Source organism: Zea mays, chromosome 10, assembly GCF_902167145.1.
Source record: "Zea mays cultivar B73 chromosome 10, Zm-B73-REFERENCE-NAM-5.0, whole genome shotgun sequence".
NCBI lineage: Eukaryota > Viridiplantae > Streptophyta > Magnoliopsida > Poales > Poaceae > Zea > Zea mays.
The window spans coordinates 129,391,926-129,414,043 of NC_050105.1; the positions used below are offsets into that span (position 1 = coordinate 129,391,926).

A 22,118-nucleotide genomic window follows, 5' to 3' on the forward strand; every position below is an offset into this window, starting at 1 on the left:
ATAAAGAAAGAAAAGACACTCATTTTCACTTGCAAGCCCGCCATCGCCAATCAGCAGAACAGCACAACCTCGGAAACGTCCGTACTCCGTAGTGCGAGGACCCTCCCCGTCCTCCCGTGTCTATTTCCGTCCCCGTCCCCAACCACCCGCGTTCCCCGCTTTCCGTGCGCATGGCCGCCGCGCGGGCGCAACCACCACCGCCGTGGCCGGATGTCTAGAAAGCCCCTCCTCCCCACCTGCGGGTCCTCCACCCCTCCCCCGCTCCTCCTCCTCCGCCGCTTCCTCCCTCGCCGCCGCGCGACCTCCTCTCCCCCGCCGCCCTCCACCCGGCGGAGGACCGCCGCCATGCCACCCCGCGCCGGCGACTCCGCCGCGGCGGCGGCTGCGGCGGCATCCTTCCGTCTCGGGATGGTGCGGGTGGTCTCTTTCCTTGTAGGCGGGCTCAACCTCGCGGTGCTGCTGCTCGGACTCTACATTATCGACGCCGTGCTCCCGTCGGGGTGCGGCGGGGGGCTCGCTTTCGCCTCGGCGCCCGCTCTGGCTGGGGTCCGCGTGCTCTCCATGATCGGCGCCGCGCGCGCGCAGCACGCCACGGCGGACGCCATAGCTAAGCGCCACCTCCACGAGAGCGACGCATCTGTCGCAGCTGATGCCGTAGCTCGCCACGAGATTAGGGTGAGAGCTCTACTTTCTGCCTCGGTTAGATTAGATGTGGTCGGTTCAAGGCTTCAAGCTGGTTTGGCGAACGGTTTAGCTTAGATTGTGCTGCTTTTACACAAGCTCATGTCCCAATAGCTCGAGCTGCTACTGTCTAAGTTGTCTCGTTGATGCAAACACAGTGTGATTGATATGTCTATGGCTTAAGTTGTGACTACAAGCAACTTCCCTAGCATTGAAAATTAGTTTTTATGTACAAAAAAGTTGAGATGGGAGCTTATTTGATTCACATGATCAGACAGCGGAACATATGTGGTTAAGCGCAATGAGCCTATTGAGATGGCATAGATTGGTTTTACTATGTGGTTAAGCGCAATGAGCCTATTGAGATGGCATAGATTGGTTTTACTATGAGTTCAAGGCAGGAAGCTTCATCGGATCAAAGCATCTTTTGTTTGGTGTGGTATACGAGCTATGACTGGAAACCTGGTTTCATATTTATATATAGGTCTATGGCTACCATTTGCATCAATTTTGTTTTGTTGGTGTAATCTAGGAGGTAGTTGTCTATCAATTTGGAATCAATCCATTTTAGCCCTTTCAACTGTCCGCTTGTTCATGCGGTCTAATTCCATCCCTGAGCTATGAGATGCCTCGATTACCAAAGTGTGGATAACCCCTTCTTGCTGTACTCTGAACTGACCTTGTCTTTTCATCTATTTGAGTGTCATTCAGTGTTGCATTTTTTAACAATGTATGCCTGCCCAAATATTCAAAACCAATGTTAATATAGCAGCACTCTGTTTACAGTTCAGACATGTCAAGGAATCCTTGAAAAGTAAATATTCATGGTTGGATTTTGCGAAGGTAGTAAGGCATATAGGAAGACAGGAAACAAAAAGGATGAAAAAGAGATGAATTGAACAGTAAAATAAGGGGATAATGATGGAAGCATTTTTTAGATGCAGTTGTTGCATTTCTACTTTCATTTTTTCTTAGGAATTCCTGCTAACTTATCATCGCTTCTTTCATCTTGCTGAAAAGGTGAGGTACAAACGCTGGTTGTGGTGGACCAGATTTGGTATGGCAGTTGGTGCATTGCAGTTGGTTGCAGCAATTTATCTCATGTTTGTCATTGTAAGAGATCTCTCAAATGAAAGAAGATCCACTTCCTGCTTCTTTGGTATGTTGGTCGCCATTCTGAGCTATTTATTTCCTAACTTTGTACATAATTTTTTACAAGTTCTTGTTTGCTGGTAGTTTACAATCACATGAACTTCATACATATACAACGACACACATAAAGTGGGAAAAACTTTCGAGCACCCTTTTCTTGAAGTTCCATATGAAATTTTTTTAGTGAATGTACCACAAACATGCTAACTACTCTCACTTTGAGCAGATTTTGCTTCAATAAATGCACTGAAACATAGTTAATTAACACAATCTAGTAACAACTCTTAAGAGTATACACATTTCATTATACTATCCTAAGGTTTTATTTTCTGCTGTGCTAATCCACTCATCTACTTGGGATTGAATAAGTCGTTTGGATGGTTTATAATCTAGGACAGGATAAAGCTGATCGGGTGTCAGTACGAGCACTTATTGCTTTATTTCTTATCCTTTCATGGGTTGTGATCATTGTCCAATGCTTCACGGGTTCTGATATATTGAGGTGGCGATCATTTTATGCAACACATGATATGGCATGGAAAGCTCATTACAGGGAAGTGTTCGACCATGGAATCCGAGAAGCTTTGTGCTGCCTAGGACGTGCAAAATATCTGTAGGTGGCAGTCCAATGATTTTACACCTTGGAACTCCAATATTAGTTTAGTTATTTGAGCTGATAATTATATTTACTAATTTAGAACTGTATTGGAAGAAGATGAGGTTTATTCTGTTGCAAGACTCCTTGGTGATTTGGTTGCATATCGTGCTTCTGGGACAGGACATTTGGAGCTCTTAGCAGGTTGGCTCTTTGACGCTGCTTTCATATAAAAAATCTCAGTGTTTGCCTGTTTTTCCCTTTTAATTCATTTGACTTGCAATTAGTCAACAAACATTATGCAGTTTGTTGTATAACGGTCAACAGTCAACACATGTAGCTATGTTAGGACTTCATGCACACAGATATCAACAAGTAATTTCTATTAGGTTTAAAGTTCAGGTGTTCGACATACAAATCACATCACTTGATTCACCAGTGTGTGATATGTTTATTGCTACCTCAAAAAAGAATACAATGACAAAAATGCTACTATGATTGGATCTGTGTGTCCACCCTCCTTTTTTGCCTTCTAATTTGTCAATATATTTTCCCCTACTATTTGCAAGATCCTTCGATTTTATCCATGGATGATTAACTCCAATGTGACTGGAATTATGTTGTGTTCCTTTGTGTAAAACATATGATTTTGCGAATCTATGTATTATGTTTCAATTGAATTGTTTTTGGTTATTATTGGTGTATGTAGAGGTACTGAATATCTCCTATATTGTACATGTTGTAGGGCTTGCTCTATTGCAGAAGCACGGGAATTTATCTGAATTGCAGACTGACCTTGTGGAGGCATCCCATGAGCTTATGCAAGAAGCTGCTTTCCTCCATCCATTTGCGGAAGCATGTTATACGGTTAGATACTGATGCTGTTGGTTGGGACATCATTTCTGCTCCTGCCAGCCTACTGTGGTTGCAACTGACATGATTGTACTGCAGGGACCACTTCTTGATTTTGGACGAAATCCTATCCTGTTTCCCTGTGCATGGGTTTATAGACAAGGTGTGTTAACTCCATGGGCACGCAGAAGGTATGTAATAAGCTCTGATGCTTCTATTACATGCTAATTTTTTAGAGTTTTATGTTTACGGTTCGAACATTAGCCCATTTGGCCATTTCAGCTTGGTGTCTGTCTTTAAACTGGCCAAATCAATTAAGCTAACCTTCAGTATTGTTTCTGCTTAATCTTCCCTGTAGTGAAGTTGAATCTTGTTACATTTTCAATCTAAAACCATTCTGTCCTCGTGACATGTTGATCTGCATTGTTTGTCCTATTAATGACCAGAGTAAGATCAACGCACTGAGAAAAGGTAGAATACCGTATTGATGTTTTGCTATGTAACGACTACATATTAATTTTTGTGCAGACGCCCTGCACTTGATGGTGATAATTGGTGGCGAGGCCATGCTGCAGCTTTCCTTAGATTTGTTAATATACCACCTAAAGCACTTCTGAAAGGACGTGTTTGCCAGGTAACCTCATGTGTGTTTAGTGCCATCAGGGTTTATGATGAGATAATGTGGTTCAGCTAGTTATACATAACATTCTATGCCACCAGTCTTGAAAGCTAGATTCCGCGGTTTCTGGAGTTAGGTGCTGCAGCCCAATATGAGACAGGATACACATTGTGTGTTGTATAGTTTCTTCTTCCTTCAAAAGGCACAAAAGAAAGGTCTCAATTCTGCAGTAATCCTAGTGGCCTGGTGGTTTTGGAAACACAGAAACTCATGTGTCTTTCATGGGGCTACTCCGAACATCTCTAGGATTTCTCAAGACATTAGGGATGATGACAAGATGTGGGGTTTAGCTGGGGCTGCAGGACTGAGAGGTTTGTGGCCTTAACTCAGGGGGAGTTCAGGCTTGGTCGTTTTTTGTCTACCCATCTGTGTAACAACTCCCTAGCAAACTAGGAAACCACCTTTATTTGGTGGTTTTTTGTGCAGGTCTATTTTGGACCTTTTCTCCTTCTTATGGTCTGTTTGGCAGGGCTCTGGCTTGCCCCAAAACAGCTCTACCTCTGGCTTTTTCTGAAAAGCAACTTTTTTGGTAGAGCTGAAGCCATTTCACAAATTGTTTGGCAGAACGGCTTATCCTAGAGCCAGAGCCATTTCCCTGTATTAAAGTGCCAGAGCTAGGGCCGGTGAAGCTACGATTTGTGTCTTCTTCTCCGTAGCACAAAAATGTCTGACTTTTAGGTGCTTTTCCCAGTAAGTCATTTTAAAAAAAGGCGTTTGGCAAGACTTTGGCTTTTTCCAGAGAAGCCCTGCCAAACGGGCTCTTAATATAATGATGCGCAACTCTCCTACGCGTTAGAGAAAACAAATACATAACATTCTAGAGTTCATTAGCTGCCTTGTCCTTTATTTTTTCCCTTCATTTAGATGATCCTTAGTGATTCTGGCTCTGGATTCTGCTTATAACCTAACTACGACCTTTTCTATAAATTATTTTGAGTTGGCTAAAGAACATCATGCTTTTGTTGGGGGTCCATGGATATAATTGATCAATCTAAAGTAGCTTTGAACTTGGCTTTGACATGTGATCTGTTACACTGAACCCTGTTTTTTGTGCACACTGACACACTTTGGTTGCATTCTGTTCATTGAAGACATTATTGCACAATTGAACAAACAAAAGTTAGTAGCGAGCATATACTTGTTGATGTTTCTTTGTTAAACATTGAACTTAGGGTGATCTGCTTTACTCATCAATGCAGAGCAAGCGTGAAGCTGCTTATTTTGTTGTGGTTCTCCATGACAAAAGAACTGTTGTCATTGGGGTTCGTGGAACAGAGACACCAGAGGATCTCATAACTGATGGATTATGCAGAGAATGTGCTTTTACTATGGAAGATTTGGATGGACTAGTAAAGTAACTCCCTCTAATTTCTGCCTCTTCTGTTCTTATGTATCCTCCCTCTGTGTGGTTGAAATTAATTCTTCACCAAATTTTTAAAAATAAATTAGTTGTTTTCACTAGGACCACCTGTGTTCAGTTTTACCTTTGCTAGATTCCTTTAGCATAGAGCCCACATCATTAACATATGAGCTTTCAGAAGATGATGGTTCAACAATAGGATCTGGATTTCTTTTTTGTTATGACCCTCAAAGTTCTTTTTCAATTGCAAGTTGTTTTGTACACTGAAGGACTTGGATATTGCAATGTATTAAGTTGCATGCACCAACCATATCAATCCAAAAACTTAAACTGATAGGAGAAGGTGGACAATTCACTTATATTATATTCTAACACTCCCCCTCACGTCGAGCCTCTTTTGGGTCTCTGACGTGGAATATAGGAGCGAGCAACAATTATTTTATTTATTTGTGCTAACCAGGATTCGAACTCGAGACCTCTGTCTTTGATACCATATTAAGTTGCATGCACCAACCAATTCAACCCAAAAGCTTAAGTTGATAGGAGGAGGTGGGCAATTCACTTATATTATATTCTAATACAATGTAGTATGGCTTTCTATCAATCAGAGTTTATTGTGATTTTTTTATTGAACAGATAAGAATCACGTATCATTATATTAAGAAGAAGAAAGGAGTCTAGAAGACTCATACAACCCCTGTAGGGGCAAAGAAGTTACAAAAAGGATTCACCAACAAACCTCAACCACATCCAACGACCGTGAGCAAAACAATTATGGACATATGCTTTGGAGTCCTTTGGGCTTTGGCTCCTGCCATAAACCATAACCTTGCCTCATCTTATACCCCGCAAGATGGCAGCAAGATTAGGAGAAAACCTTTCGAAAATACAGCCATTCCTATTTCTATGTTTCCAAATCCACTATGCCACCAAAACAACCAAGGAGTCGAAGCTGTTTATTGTGAATATGAGTATTGTAGCAGTGAGAATATTGTTTAAAGGTCCACATGAAAGTTCATTTGAACTATTCTTGTACAGCTAATAGTACAAGAATAACAAAGCCTTTTAGTCCCAAACAAATTGAGGTAGACTAGAAACCCAACGGAAGCCACAAATTAAGGTTCAAATACGTGGATAGCTGTTTTCCCTTGGCTCCTATTCAAGGCTAATCTTTGGGTATATTTCAACCTTTCATGTCTTCTTTTAATGTCACTTTCCATGTCAACTTCGGTCTTACCCTCTTCTCTTCCCATCACTATAGTGCCTTATGAATTTATGATCCCACTACGCACTGGTGGTGCCTCTGGAGGTTTCTATTGGACATGTCCAAACCATCTCAATCGATGTTGGACAAGTTTTTCTTCAATTGGTGCTACTTGTAATCTATCACGTATATCATCATTCTGAACTTGATTTTTTTTCTCGAACACGCAGGAGAACTGCACATCATTATATTAAGAGGAAAAAAAAGAGTCCAAGCTAACCGAAACGAACAATACAAACTGACATAGCCACTAAGACATCCACATACACCAATACACAAAAGAATCCATGAAACTAGAGAAAATCAGATCAACCAACTAAACTCAACTAAAGACCTGGGATAGGGGCAGTAAGAAGGGAGAGCTCCTTAGCCTCTGCCAGTCCCCATACATCCTTCTCTTGATTAGCTTTCTTGAGAGCCAAATTCAGGTTCGGATTCTACCCATAAAAACACAGCTATTTCTTTGCTTCCAAAGAGTCCAGGCACCACGAATAATTAGGTAATTCAGCCCCTGCTTAGCTACACCACTAACTTGGTTGCTAGCCCATAACCACCAATCCATGAAGCTGCCATCCTGATTTTGTGGTGCAAGCTGTTGGAGGTTTATTTGTAATAGCAGCTGAAACCAAAAATTCCTGGCAAAGACACAATAGGCCAACATGTGATCGATTGTTTCTTGCTGCTGATCACAGGGGGGGCAACGATCTGGATGTTCCATGCCTCTCTTCCTCAACCGATCAGCAGTCCAACACTTCCGAAGAGCAGCTAGCCACAAGAAAAAATTACATTTAGCTGGAGCCCAAGCCTTCCATATCCTCTCCGCAGGTTCAAACTGGACAGACCCAAGAAAGAAACATCCATACACTGATTTTGCCGAGTATTTCCCATTTGCAGCTAGCCTGAATACATGTTTATCCTCCGTTCCCGTTTGCAGCTCAACATCTCGCATGAGATCCCAATTCCCAAGAGATAGGTAGTCCACTATTGCACCCCTGAAAGGGCCCCTTTGATATCACAAATCCAACTGCCCTCTATAATTGCTTCTTGAACTGTTCTTTGATTAATACTCTGCTTAGGCACCGCTGCTATGAGCCTTGGGGCTAGCTGTCCAATATTTTTCCCTTGAAGCCAGTTATCTTTCCAAAACACTCTTCTTACACCCTTCGGCAGCGGATATTGCTATAACTCTAGATATTTTACATCTATTTGGGGAAGCTTCAGGTCTCCGCAACAACGAACAAAAGTCTAATGTTTATCCCATTCAGTGTGGGGGTGTGGAGCTGGAAATGGTTCAGGATCTTCTCCCTTGTGGCATCTCGACCTTTCCGTGTAAATACCTGGGGCTGCCTCTGTCCCTGAAAAATCTCACCAAGGATCAGGTGCAGCCTATTGTGGATAGAATTGCTAATCAGCTGCCAGGCTGGAAAGCAGATTTGATGACAAGAGCAGGCCGTAAAGTGCAAGTTCAGCATGTGCTTACCGGAATGCTTATTTATCTTGCTATGGCAGTAAATATTCCCTCTTGGGCTATTAAGGCCATTGATAAAATTAGAAGAAGTTTCCTTTGGAGAGGGCGCAAGGAGGCCAGAGGTGGTCACTGCCTGGTGGCCTGGGGCAGAGTCGGTGGGAGTATTATTGGATTATCTTCATCTTTGGAATTTAATTTCAGATTTTGAGCTGCTGCCAGATATAGAAGATAAACATACTTTTAGTATTGCTGCAAATGGGACTTATTCTGCTAAGGCTGCATATGATGGGTTGTTCATCGGGGCTGTGCATTTCGGTCACTATGAAAGAGTTTGGAAAACTTGGGCCCCCTCTAAATGCCACTTCTTCCTCTGGTTATCGGTGCTAAATAAATGCTGGACAGCAGATAGGTTGGCAAAGAGAGGACTTGATCATCCGGAGAAGTGTCCGCTTTGTGACCAAGAGTCTGAATCTTTGGATCATATTTTCGTTTCTTGTGTTTTTGCGAGAGAATTCTGGTTCCGGCTGATGTGCATTTTCAGACTACAAAATCTGGCTCCTACACCTAGTACGGTGTCTTTTACGGGTTGGTGGGAGATGATAGACAATGGCTCTGGAGATATGATTATGAAGGGTGTCAACTCCCTTATTGCCTTGGGAGCCTGGATTATTTGGAATCATCGGAACCGAATTGTCTTTGATGGAATCTCCCCTAGTGTTTCTGCAGCTCTTTGTCAGGCAAGGGAGGAACAACAGTTGTGGGAAATGGCAGGAGCTAAGGGTCTCTCCTTTCTTGCCGCAACCATCAGGGGCACCTAGCTGCCTGGTTTATCGCTGATAGGCTGGTTTTGTTTTCAGGATCTGTTTGCTCTTGTTTTTGTTTTTTTCTCTTCTTTTTTCTTTGGTTTTTTTATCCCCTCCGGGGAGGTCTTTTGTACTATGGTCTATTTTGGACCCTCTTTTCCTTCTACTTAATATAATGATGCGCAGTTCTCCTGCGCTTTCGAGAAAAAAAAACAGAGTTGTAGCCCCATCTCCAATCTCCCTATAGAAGAAAGTGGAGAAGAATAATCTGATTTTTTCAGGAACCTTAACATGAAGCATTGACCAAGGACAGTTTGGGTTAGTTCTTTCCATCCAGAGCCATCTCATTCTCAAAGCCCAGCTCATCTCCTTAAGGCTAAAAAACCTAGGCCTCCAAGTTCTATGGGCCGACACACCCTCCCCCAGGCAACAGCACAGTGACCTCCCCTAGCCTCCTTACGACCTCTCCACAAGAAGCACTTTCGAATCTTGTCAATAGCTTTCAAAGCCCATTGAGGAAGGTCAATGGCCATGGCCAAATAAACAATCATTCCTGTAAGAACAGACTGCACCATAACTCTTCTACCAGCCTTGTTCATTAAATCTGCCTTCCACCCCGGAAGCTGAGCTGCTATCCTATCAATGATAGATTGGATGGCCGATCTCGGAAGCTTCTTCAAGGAAAGAGGCTCTCCGAGATATTTACAAGGGAAGCTTGAAATCTCACAAGGCAACATCTCCTGTAAGGTCTCAACCTTAGATTGTCCACACTGAATAGGAAAGACACTACTCTTTTGAACATTATTTCGAAGTCCAGATGCATCTCCAAAAAGCTGCAAAATATCTAAGACCATACAGATGTCCTGGGATAAAGGATGAAGAAACAGGACAACACATCGGCATAGATAGAGATCCGATGGTTAAGAGATATAGTTGTTAGGGATTGTAGCAGCCCTTCAGCTTCTGCTGACATCACCAAGTGACCTAGAACATCGATTACAAGAATAAATAGCATAGGAGATAAGGGGTCTCCTTGCCTAAGGCCTCTACTGTAGAAAATAGTGTCCCCTGGTGACCCATTTAACACAATCCGCATAGATGATGAAGAGAGGAGCCCACTGATGATATCCCTCCAAATCTATCCAAAACCAAGGTTTCTCAGGACTTCCAATTAAATGGCCAAGAGACCAAATCAAAAGCTTTAGAAATGTCTAGCTTGAACAATAGACTAGCAGCCTTTCGCTTATGGAGAAAGCGAGCGGTTTGTTGCACTAACATGAAGTTATCCTGGATAAAACGGCCCTTAATAAAGGCACTCTGGTTGAGAGAGACCAAGTCATGCAATCGACTAGCAAGACGATTTGCCAACAGCTTAGTAAATTTTTTTAGCAAAACTATGCACCAAACTGATAGGTCTACAGTCTTTTACAAGATCAGCACCTTCCTTTTTAGGCACAAGAGTGATAAAGGCTGAGTTGAGCTTATGGAAGTTACAGAAATTTCTACACCAGACTGCAGAGACTGCCCTCATAATATCTGTTTTAATGATGTCCCAACAAGCTTTATAAAAGCCACCAGTAAAACCATCTGGCCTTGGGGCCTTGTCCGAGGGGAGTTGCTTGATGGTTTCCCACACTTCCTTTTCAGAGCTAGGGGCATCCAAGCCCGAGAGATGATGCCTAGAAATATTCAACTCCTGCAGGTTGATAGAACGATCTCTATCCAAATTGCAACCCAGTAAATCTGAGTAGAAACCATCAACCAAAGCAGCCTTGTCCTCATGCTTGGTTAGAACTCGATTATCATCCACTAACCTGGCAATGATTTTTTTTCTTTTTCTATGACGGGTGTGAGCATGAAAGAGTTTAGTGTTGGCATCTCCCTCCTTCAACCAATTCAGTCTAGACCTTGATCTAGCAATGGTTCTTTTGAGAGAAGCTTCCAAAGAGTGCTTGGTAAGACAGCTCTTCAAGCATTGCTCATTTGGTTGTAGCTGTCTCAAATCTTGGGCAATTTCTAACTGGTGCAGCACGTCCCTGGCCAGGGCTAGCTGAGAAACAACATGACCAACCTTCTTTTGACTCCAACCTTGAAGCATCCTTGCTGCAGCCTTTAATTTTAAGTCAAGAGTAGAGAAGGAACAATTATTTTCTGGGATAGAATTCCACGCTTCTTGCACAGCTTCCTGAAAACCACTAAGCTTAGGCCATTCCGAACTTGATCACTTCCTGTATGGCTATAAATCCAACACAACATACACATTTCCGCTGCACCTTATCTGCTTAATATGAGTTTTTTTTTGTAGGCCAACATTTTGCACCATACAACATAGCAGGTCTAATCGTCGTCCTATAAGACTTGTCTTTTAGCTTCTGTGATATCCTTTTGCCACAGAACTCCAGATGCTTGGTGCCACTTCCTCCACCCTCCTTTGGTTTCATGGCTAACATCTTCGTCGATATCCTCATCGCTCTGTATCATTGATCTTAAATACTGCAAGGTATCCGACCTGTGTACTACTTGACCTTCCAAACCAACATCTCCTTCATGTGAACAGTGTGGCAACAAAATTCATATCATACTCATGATATCAGATCTTTTGGCATACAATGTTTTTTCAACCTAAACATGCAAGACCTGCGTGTCATTTCACCATTAAAGAAGAACAAGTAACCACATGCAACACTGTCCCACTCATCACATTATAAAACAAACATGCTGCAAACAAATGGAAATTATTCAGCTAAAGATGCATATGAGGGACCTTTTCAGGATCAACTTCTTTTGGCTACTACAACAGGGTGTGGAAAACTTGGGCTCCACCAAAGTGTAGATTTTTCCTTTGGATCGCTGCTCATAAGAGGTGTTGGACTGCTGACCGACTTGCTAAAAGAGGAATTGATCATCCATCCAAATGCCCACTATGCGATCAAGAAGCTGAAACCTTGGACCATCTCTTAGTGTCTTGTGTTTTCTCAAGGGATTTCTGGTTCAAGCAGCTGAGACAAGTTGGTCTGCAAGTGCTCGCACCACAGCCCGGTTTGCCTTCCTTCATGATATGGTGGGAAGAAGCTTCTGGGTCAGTCAATGGACCTATTAAGAAGGGGCTCAATTCTCTCATTGCCTTGGGGGCATGGATCATTTGGAATCATCGAAACAAATGTATCTTTGATGGCTGGACCCCCAATGTTTCTCTAGCTCTTAGGTTAGCTAGGGAAGAAAGATTGATGTGGGAGATGGCTGGGGCCAAGGGCCTCTCTTACCTGGCGGCCTCTATCCCTGAGGCTTAGTTCTAGGTTTTTTTGGATAGTTGTGTGGTTTCTGGTTTGTTTTAGATGGACCTTATCAGGTTTCTGAGTTTTCGACCTCCGTAAGGAAGTCCTTGTACCCGGTCTACTTTAGACCTTTATTTCATTCTTCTTAATGTAACGGGGCGGCACAGTTCTCTTGCGCTTTTTGAGAAAAAAAAGAAAACACAAAATGGCCTAAATAGGAATTAGAAAGGGGTTCCCTATGCTACTAAAGTGGTAGACTCTGGAGATCCTTAGCTCAGCCATCGCATCAGTGTGTTTTAATTTATGAACTGATAAAAATGGTGATTAACAAATTCAATGACCTGAGATCAAATCAACAAAATTTAGAGGATAGAGACCAGAATAATCCTCTATTTTTTGCTGGTCTTTTCTTACTAAGTGTTATTGTGCTATGTGTTTTGTGTTATCCACAACCCTTGTGTTTGATACTATGTTCTGTTTCTTCAGTAGTGAACAATTACCTGCAACTACAAGAGAGAGAGTTATTTCAACATTTCCACACTATGGTCATGGTGGAATTGTAGAGTCTGCCAGGGAGCTTTTCATGCAACTAAATGGAGGTTTGATTTTTTGTTTCCATACCAACCACTATTGCACATATTAGAAGATTAGGTGCTATACATGAATTACTCTGATTGATATATATGTAAAGTGACTAATTCGGTCTCTCTTTCCAAAATGGCAACCCAGAAAACACATCTTCTGGAAGACTTGGGTTCCTTTCCACACTGCTGGGGGAGGGCAGTGAGTGTCATGGATATAAAGTTCGTCTTGTTGGGCATTCTTTAGGAGGCGCTGTTGCTACAGTCCTAGGAATGATGGTAAAGATGTTGAACCTTCTGTTCTATTTTAAAAATGCTCTTTGTTAATTGTTATCCTTATGCAACTTCTACCTTAGTTTCTAATATGTCTTTTCACCTAAATTTTGGTGTGTTGTTGTAGCATTTGGCCTAATTAGCTAGGTATGAAGTACATGCATGTGTATGTATGTATCAGGGATACTTCTGAATCTGTAATCGCACAGATTCCGAAGCAACAAAACTGTGAGATGGACCAATCCATCTATTATATTTATGTCTTTTAGGTGAAACATCTTTTTTGTTACTTCTCTCAATGACTAGACACAATTCAGTAGCACAAAACTACTATATACTCCCTCTGTCCCAAAATAGTGTTCTTTTTAGGGTGTTAATAGATTCATATAATATTTGATGTATGTGTATTATATATGTGTCTAGACTCATTGTTATCCATTTGAATATGGACACAAAAATAAAGAGCTAGAACAAACAATATATTGGGACAGAGGGAGTATGTTATATTCCTATGAGCTTGAGATGCAAATTGCTACTGTTTCAGCTCACATGGTCATTTAGCATATTTTCAAAATTCAAACTAACTAGACCAACCTAGGAGGTTTATTATGTTTTCTATCAATGTATATTTTTCTGTTCGTTCGTACTTTACCTTTCCTTTTTCCCTATGATTGCTGATTAGTTTTTAACTTTGCTGTTGACCAGCTATATGGCAAATACCCAAGCGTGCATGTATATGCATATGGACCACTTCCTTGTGTGGACTTTGTAATAGCGGAAGCATGTTCGCATTTTGTCACAACGTACGAATAAACTGAGATCTTCCTGTGGCTACTATTTTCAATGGAACTTCAGTTTTGGTGTGCTGTTCTCTTATAAGGTTCATTAACTTCTGACTACCGAGGTGACTTTTGCTCTGTTTCCTTGCAGCATTATTTGCAATGATGAATTTTCCTCTCGCCTTTCAATCAATTCGATTCTTAGGCTACGATCTGCTGCAATAAGTGCTCTTTCAGATAACTCTCCAGCTGATACAGCAATGATACAAAAGCTCGCTCGAAGAATTTTGCATGTGAACAGGTATCATGATAATGGTCCTGACGATGGCATAATCCAGGGCTATGCTGATCATACAAGAACAGCAGGTAGGCATAATTTTTTTGTGGTAGTTTCTTTTACCTTCTGTTTGTGCAGTCTTAAATATGAATGGAGTCTTGTTTTGCAAACTTCATTCATCTTTTCTGTAATCATCTAATGTGTTACCTTTTTCTCCTGTAACAGATACAACAGTACCGAATGAAAGACAAATTTCTCATCAGATTCCATTATGCAATACTGAACTAGACCTCCACAATACGCAAAATGGCTTTTTTAGGTATAATGGGTCCAGTGCATCAATAGATGAGCATCTGAGCTATGAAGGCATAAGCAGTGGCCATGATATGCAAATAATTCCACTTGATGGGGCTGATTCTGGTTTTGAAGGGCACCAGACATCTTACAGAGAAATACCAGTGGAGCCTCCTGAGATGTTTCTTGCAGGCTTAATTGTTCACATAGTGCGGCAAAGAAGAAGTCTCTTTCCTCTTTGGAAATGCTGGAGCATCCAGGAAACTGAACCACCATACAAAGCTGTTTTAGCGAAAAGGGAGAACTTCAGGGATATAGTGGTTACTCCTTACATGTTTACAGATCACTTACCATGGAGGTAATATTTAACTTTATGTTTACTTAACTAAACTAGTATTGGCAGACTCAGCATTTAGCCAAGATCAGGGGCAAAAACTAAGGTAGTAAAACACCTATACTAGTCACACATTGAGAAATGGCAAAATAAAGGACAAAGTCTGAGTTGAGATGATAACGGTGTTAGATTCCCAGTGGCGGAGGAGCCATTATGGCTTTTTTTCTCGAATATGTAGGAAAGCTGGAGGAGCCATTATGGCTTAGTGTGGCATCAGCCATACCTTACTTTTAAAAACTCTCATATCTTCTACTATAACAACAAAACAAGATGTGGTCTGGTGGATGTGTTGCCTCTGTTCTAGCAGTAGATCTTAAGTTCAATTCTCAATTCTTGCAGATTTTATTTTTTGAGCCATACCACATTTTTTCTTTGCCCTCCGCTACTGTAGATTCCTATGCATATGTTCTTGGTATATTAGGTCTCATATATAGAATCCTTTTTAGATGTCTATGCATGTGTTCTTGTTGCATTTGGTCTCATATATAGAGTCCTTGTTCTATACGGTCTCTATCCTGGATTGGTGTATATATTTGGGCTAGTGCCATCATATTGAATATAGTAGCGAAAGGACCTTTAGCTGATTTGGTTAGGCGGTCTGAGTAGCACTACTCAAGTCCTGAGTTCTACCCTTGGTGGGAGCGAATTTTAGGTTGTGGTTAAAAAAATCCCCTCGGTTGTTCCACGCAAAAGCATAGGTCTAAGACCCGGCCCTGGTCGTGGTCGTTCTCACATGGTCTACAGTGCCACTGTGTATGGGTGAGACAGGAGTTCGAGGGTTTTTCTGACCTATGTGAGAAGGTTTTCTTCTTAATACAATGCTCGGGGGCTATCATACCCCCTCGAGTTTATTTTATATTGAATATCGTATAATTTATAACATGGTATAAAAGGCCAATTTTTAGGGTTAGGGTTCTTCCCTTGTCTATGGTTTTTTTCTCACAATGTTGCATTTTCACTTGTTACGGTCTCATGCAAGGACACTAGACTCTGTTGCGGCGCGAGGCCGACTTCCGCTCGTGCCTATCGCTCGTGTGCTGTTGTGTTTCGCTCGCGCATGCAACCCCGCTCCAGGCCTAGTTTTGGTCGGATCCAGGTTTGAAAAACTCGGCCGATAGGGGAAAGACCGCCCCACGGTATTATATTAAGAAGCTCAATCGGAGTCCCGACCGAGAAAGGTCACAAAAGCTGGTCCCCGGTGCAACATAAGGGTCCGCCCCCTATAGGCCAGATCTTTACTCATGCTTTGAGCCCTCCCAGCCAGGGGCGTATCCAGGGGTGGGGCAACGGGGGCCATGGCCCCACCTCAATTTTTGTAATCTTTTATACCTAAGTTTAGATATACAATAAAATAATCAAATTTTTATATAGTAAGCTGGACCAAATTTAATAAAACTAGACTTTGTTCTAATTTTTCTCGACCATCCACTGCTCAGCCCACTCTCCACCTGAGTCGTTCGATTCCTTCCTCTAGCGCTAGCTCACTCGCGGTTCGCTCGCTCCTTCGGTCATCGAATGATGGTAACCTAACTTGCCCGCTACCGGCGCCACCTTACCTCCTCGTCATTGTCAGCTTGTCGCCTCATGCTTTGTCTGAGTACTCTAATATTCACCCCAACCCACATGTATTGAGGTGGATTGGGGTGTAAGTTAAACTAATTTACACCCCAATCTACTTCAATACATGTGGATCGGGATGAATACTAGAGCACCCAAATAAAGCGTAATCAAGATCTTGCACACAGTGCCGCTACCTTGCTTCATAGTCCGCATCAGTAGATGGGTAGGCTATCGGTAGGATCTTTCCTTGGCACCATGACGCCATCTACGCTCACTTTCTCACTGGGCCTCACTATGCAACGTTGCAACGCGGCAATGGCTGTCGCTTGCTGCCGCTGCCATGTACCGCCGCATCATCGCCTGCCCTCGCTAACCCTCACCTGTTGTCACCTCATTGTCACCGTTTCACGTTGGATTCATTGACACGTGACACGCCACACTGACGCACCGAAGCGGCTTCTCTGCCCCAGCACACCGCCACCGACGGCCTACCTCTTTGCCCTCTCCAACTCTCATTTAGGATGACCAAAAAGGTTTTTTTATATTCATGTCATTTTAGAACACTTCTCGTATTATCACTTAACCACCGTAAATATTATTATTATGAAACTATTTTTATCTAATAGTCTATTCTAGTGATTTGTATCTTACTGTATGGCCCCACCTACAATTTTGTCCTGCGTCCGCCACTGCTCCCAGCCCTACATGAGGATCCGCTCCTATAGGTCAGTCCAGATATGGTTCTAACCGTTTTTGTTAGGTTTTGGTAAAAAATACCGTTTGTTGCTTTTCTTTCGTGCTCTTGCCATCGCGCGTCACTACTCCACTTTGCTCTCACCATTGACTGCTGCTATGGCCCCTTCTTTGACCTCTTCGTCTGGTGGTGTTCCAGTTCTAAGGTGTTCGATGCTTTTAATGGCACCAATTATCGTGACTGGGTTCCACGGATGCGATCTGTTGTGTCTTGCTTGTCCTACTGCTCCTACATCACCTGTGATTTTAGAGAAGGCTACTAGCGCAGACTATGATGATCCGATGTCCTCTTATGTCTATCAGTTTAGTGTTTACAAGACTTAGTTGAATGGGGATGCTCGTGTTCGTGCTATTCTTGTCTCTAGAATGGATGATCGTCTTGCTGTTGATATCGTTAATTTTGAGTTTGCACATCAGATCTAGGCTTTTATGTGTGATCGTTATGAGCCTACTAGCCAGTCTACATATCTTGCTGCTATTCGTCATGAGCAACTCTTACGACAAGGAGATTGTATAGTTGATGTCTTGATGAGTTCTTTGCACAGATGTCCTCTATTTGGCGTCACCGTGATACTCTTGGTCCCTAGCTATCACTAGATACTTGTAAGTCTTGCCAGGTTCAGAATGTTGCACTTGAGCTTCGACATATCTACTTCTTGATCGGGCTTCGTGACGAGTCTAAGCCCCTTCATGCTCAGCTGCTCGCTTGTCATCCCTGCGTCTCTCTGATGGATATTCTTGCTGGTGTCCGTAACCCCGTAATGAGACTCATGCGTGATACTGGCCTGTTGTAGTCTTCGTTGGTCTTGGCTATGTGCATGGGGGCATGGTGGTCTTCATTATGCTTACGTGACGGGCATGTGGAAGCCTACTATTTTAGGAAGGAGAAGGCTTAGGCTTGCCATTCTTCATAGGGTATTAGTAGTGCTGGTACTGGAGGATCTCAGGGAAGTTTGGCTACGACTACGGAGGCCCAAATACTCATGTTGCTACGTTGCCTTAAGATCTCTACACCTATAGGAGTTGTTGGTTTTGTGACTCAGTCCTCTGCACCTATCAGTTCACCATCTTCCACTGAGGGACCGTCTCCCCCTTCCACTTCAAGTACCTGTTCATGGATTCTATACTCTAGTGCTTCCTTTCATATGACTCCTCATTGCACATGCCTTTCGTCTATGAGTCTTATCTCATTCTCTCACTGTCCATACAACTGATGGATCTCTCCTTTCTGTTGTTAGTTAGGGTACTCTTCTGTCTTGTTTTATGTTCCTGATGACTGATGTTTCTTTTGTTCTTGATCTGACCATGCAGCTCGTCACCTTCTCTGCTGGCCAAATTACTAGTTATGATTGTCGTGCTATTCTTGATCTTGATCGTTGTTATGTTCAAGTCGATGAATGAGTCGCCTGATTGCTACTAGCCATTGTCGTCGTGACTCTCTGCGTCTCTAGGAGCTTGATTGGCTTCATCTTCCTTCTGTTGTGGCTGTCGGTCTTTTTGGTCTGTTTTGGTTGTGTCGACTTCGTCTTTTGCTCAGTGGCATCATTGTCTATGCCATATTTACGGCATTCAATTATCTACTTTGATTAGTTGTGGTCTTTCAAGTTTGGTTTCAGGTCGTGAGTCTTTACATCAGTGCTAGGGTTGTCGGAGAGGAAAGCAGGTACAACTTCCTTATTGTTCTAGTGAGTCTGTTTCTCAGCGTTCTTCTGACCTTGTTTACTCTTATATATGGGTCCTGCTCCTTTTGTTTCTAAAGGGGCATCGATACTATTTTGTTTTTATAGATGATTTTGCTCGTCACATGGATTTATTTCATGAAACATTGTAGTCAGGCTTTATCCATTTATAAGACTTTCTCTGTTATGGTTTGCGCTCATTTTGACACCTCTATTCGTGTATTTTTGTGTTGACTCTCCATGTGAGTATCTCTTAGCAAGGGACTCTTGTCTAGTTTTCATGTCCTGGCACTCATGCTCAAAATGGTGTGGCTAAGCGCAAGTATTGCCATCTTGAAACTTCTCTACTCTTATGTTTGCCTCTTCTGTTCCTCCTCACTTTTTGGGCTGAGGCTGTTTCTATTGCCGCTAACTTGACAAACATTTAGCCTTCCTCAGCTCTTCATGGACGGATTCCTTTTGAGCATCTTTGTGGCAAGACGTCTGATTATTCAAGTCTTCGTCTGTTTGGTTGTGTCTGCTATGTGCTGCTCCCACCTCGTGCGCACACCAAGTTGGTTGATTAGTCATTTGAGTGTGTTTTTCACGAGTATAGTGTTGAGCATAAGGGATATCGTTGTTGGGATCCAGTTGCTCATCAGATGAGGATCTCTTGGGATGTTGTCTTCGATGATGCTCATCCTTTTTATTCTCATTCTTCTTTCGATGCTTCATCAACATCCTTGACTAATCCCCTTTCTTTTTGTTCTTCCCAGATGTTCGTGCTTCTACTATACCTGCCTCACGATTAGAACAGTCCTTGATGGAGTCCTTATCTTCTTCAATTGTGCCTTCTTCAGTGGTACCTCCCTTCCCTTGGTGTCTTCTTTAGAGTCTCCTTCCTTGGTTTCTGACTAGACTAGGAAGCCTCCGGTGACACATGTCTACTCTCAACGGGTCGTAAATTCTTCTGGTATGCCGTCTTCCTCTGCTGAGCTACCCTCTTTTGTTGTGCCATCTTCTACTATTGAGTCATCTTTCTCTAATGATTCACCTTCATTTGATGAGAATATGCTGAGCCAACTTCTTCTGGTAGTTCTTCACTGCGACAGTTTCTCGCTTTTATCAATCACTTGACCGGTACCATCCTTTGGGTTTTGCTGCTACCTTTCTTTATGAGCCGAGCTCTTATTGTGATGTTATCCTTCATCAGGAATGGCAGCATGCAATGGACGAGGAGATTGTTGCTCTTGAGTGTATCGATATGTGGGAACTTGTTACTAAGCATATAGGTGTTTTGCCTATTACACGCGTGCACAGGTTTAGGATGATCTGATTGATCTTCGTTATGTGCTTTCAAAGCTTAAGTTGGCTGATTTCTTCACGAAGGAGCAGAACAGAGCTCAACATAGGTTTTGTCTCTTCAAACTCAGTGTGTTTGATCCAACTTGAGTTCGAGGGGGCGTTAGATATCTATGTGCGTCCTTGTTGTATTCGGTTTCATATATATATAATCCTTGTTAGATGTATATGCATGTGTTCTTGTTGTATTTGGTCTCATATATAGAGTCCTTATTCCACACGGTCTCTATTCTATATCGGTGTATATATTCGGGTCTAGTACCCTCATATTGAGTATAGTGCAATTTATAACAATTTGAACTCCATGCACCATGCTTAAATATGCAACATAAGATAAAACGTCCATACAATTAAAGATGCAGTAAAATATATTGTGCAGAACCAATGTCCTACTTTATAATCCTACTAATGATGCAGTAAGATATATTTTGGATTATGGAGTAGCTCACTAGATATTCGAGAGCTGCACCTTGAGTCACTAATCACATAGCCTTGTGCCTGGGTGTGTTTCGTTGGCCTTGGTCGTGTAGTCCTTGTTCGCGGTAATTCTTGTACTGTGGGTGTGTGGTGTGTCCGCGAGCCTCTCCTCTGTAGCAGGAGTGGACTCTTGACCAACACATGTGGTTTGAGGTGAATACAAGCGCATCCAAAGAAGTCCTCAGGTGGGAAAATGTGCTGCATGCTTCTCGCCGTATTGCTGTTCCTATAATCCAGTAGTCTGTCACAAATCCAACATTTTGCTGTTTTGCAGTTTTGTCTTGTTTAATTTAATGCAAGTATAACATCAGTTCATCCAGTGCCGTGGTTACAGCATTTAACATGTCAATATACTGCACTTCCGTTTGTAATATGCCATTTTTCTTCACTTGAACAGCTAACTACTATTTGCTTATAGTCTTCTACATAACATGCCCTTAGCTGAATGTAAAAGCAGCAAATTCAGTAGCCAGGCATTTTTTTAAAAAAAAAAACTGGCTTCATCACCTATGCATTTGCGATTTCAGGTGCCACTTTGCTATGCAGAAGATTGTTGAAGCTCAAACGCCTATGAGACGTGCGCATTCCGATCCACCCGTACAACAACATTTGGTCTGACCAGGACAAAACTGCTGCCCATGTACAGAATTGCGTGAAGGACAGAAAATTATGATGATCACATTTAGCAGCATGGTTTATTGCAGGCTGGACCGCTGGAGGCATATTTCAGTCCTTCAGGCAGCCAGAATATGTCCGTGACAGACCCAAAATCGTGACGAGCTTATTGACAGTCAGAGGCCACCGAGACATGATCACTGGTTACTGTACACCAAACAGTATCTAATCAGTCTACTCACCCTGGCAACCTGCGCGTCAATTAATTAATTCATCGATTGTTCTCTTCAATTAAGTAATTCATCGATTGAATCATTGTTGTGCAGCCGCGTCGATTCCCCATTTTTTTAATTGGTGCCTAGTTATGGTGTACATAATTCAGCAAAGCAGGATTAGCTATAGACTGACTGGCTGGCAATGGCAAGTGACGGTCAAGATGTGATTGTATTGCTTACCAAGCTGGATACTCTGAATGGAAAGCTGTGAGTCAAGTCGGTACCTTAGCAGAGAAACCATACTACCTTGAATAACTGAATACCCCCCACATGCGACAACTACTTGGTTTCCTGCACTTGCGTTCTGGCAAGCAAGGATCCTGAATGCCAGCCTACCGCGTATTTATTGCACGCCACGTTATCGTCCTTGTTTCATTCCTAGCAGGTGCTTTGAATTCCAAATCATGAACACCAAATGCTGATAGCCTTTTCATTATACACTGCTGACTGCTCCCTTCGTTCACTTGACCGCAGCAGCGATGGGTTAGGCTACTAGGCCTGTACTGGGAAGTCTTGTGCTAACCAGGCAATCAGGCATGTGCATGTGCGCGTGTAAAGTTCTACAGCCGTATAGTACAGTATAATGACAGCGCACCGGCGGCACAGCAAACCAACAGAATGGCACTTGAGCATTTTCGGTTACGCGCACAATACAGGGCCACATATATGGTAGACCCAAGACGGGCGTGGC

At 42.6% G+C, this 22,118-nt stretch overlaps 1 protein-coding gene across 6 annotated transcripts; it reads left to right on the forward strand.

The window, feature by feature from the left end:
• The first annotated feature begins 36 nt into the window (after window positions 1-36).
• Window positions 37-21,778, forward strand: LOC103641787 (diacylglycerol lipase-beta). Of its 6 annotated transcripts, none has more exons than XM_008665119.4 (15): window positions 48-675; window positions 1,702-1,840; window positions 2,227-2,446; window positions 2,532-2,632; window positions 3,174-3,295; window positions 3,380-3,471; window positions 3,809-3,914; window positions 5,159-5,313; window positions 12,616-12,728; window positions 12,859-12,989; window positions 13,689-13,786; window positions 13,914-14,128; window positions 14,265-14,691; window positions 19,475-19,560; window positions 21,065-21,664. In XM_008665119.4, the coding sequence occupies exons 1-15, from the start codon at window positions 211-213 to the stop codon at window positions 21,109-21,111; spliced, it is 2,517 nt and encodes an 838-aa protein (XP_008663341.1). In that variant the 5' UTR covers window positions 48-210; the 3' UTR covers window positions 21,112-21,664. The 6 variants fall into 6 exon arrangements, with proteins under 6 accessions (XP_008663344.1, XP_008663341.1, XP_008663343.1 ...); XM_008665121.4 differs by lacking the exon at window positions 21,065-21,664 and adding an exon at window positions 19,912-20,354; XM_008665120.4 differs by having other exon boundaries at window positions 64-675; window positions 12,619-12,728.
• Window positions 21,779-22,118: the final 340 nt, after the last annotated feature.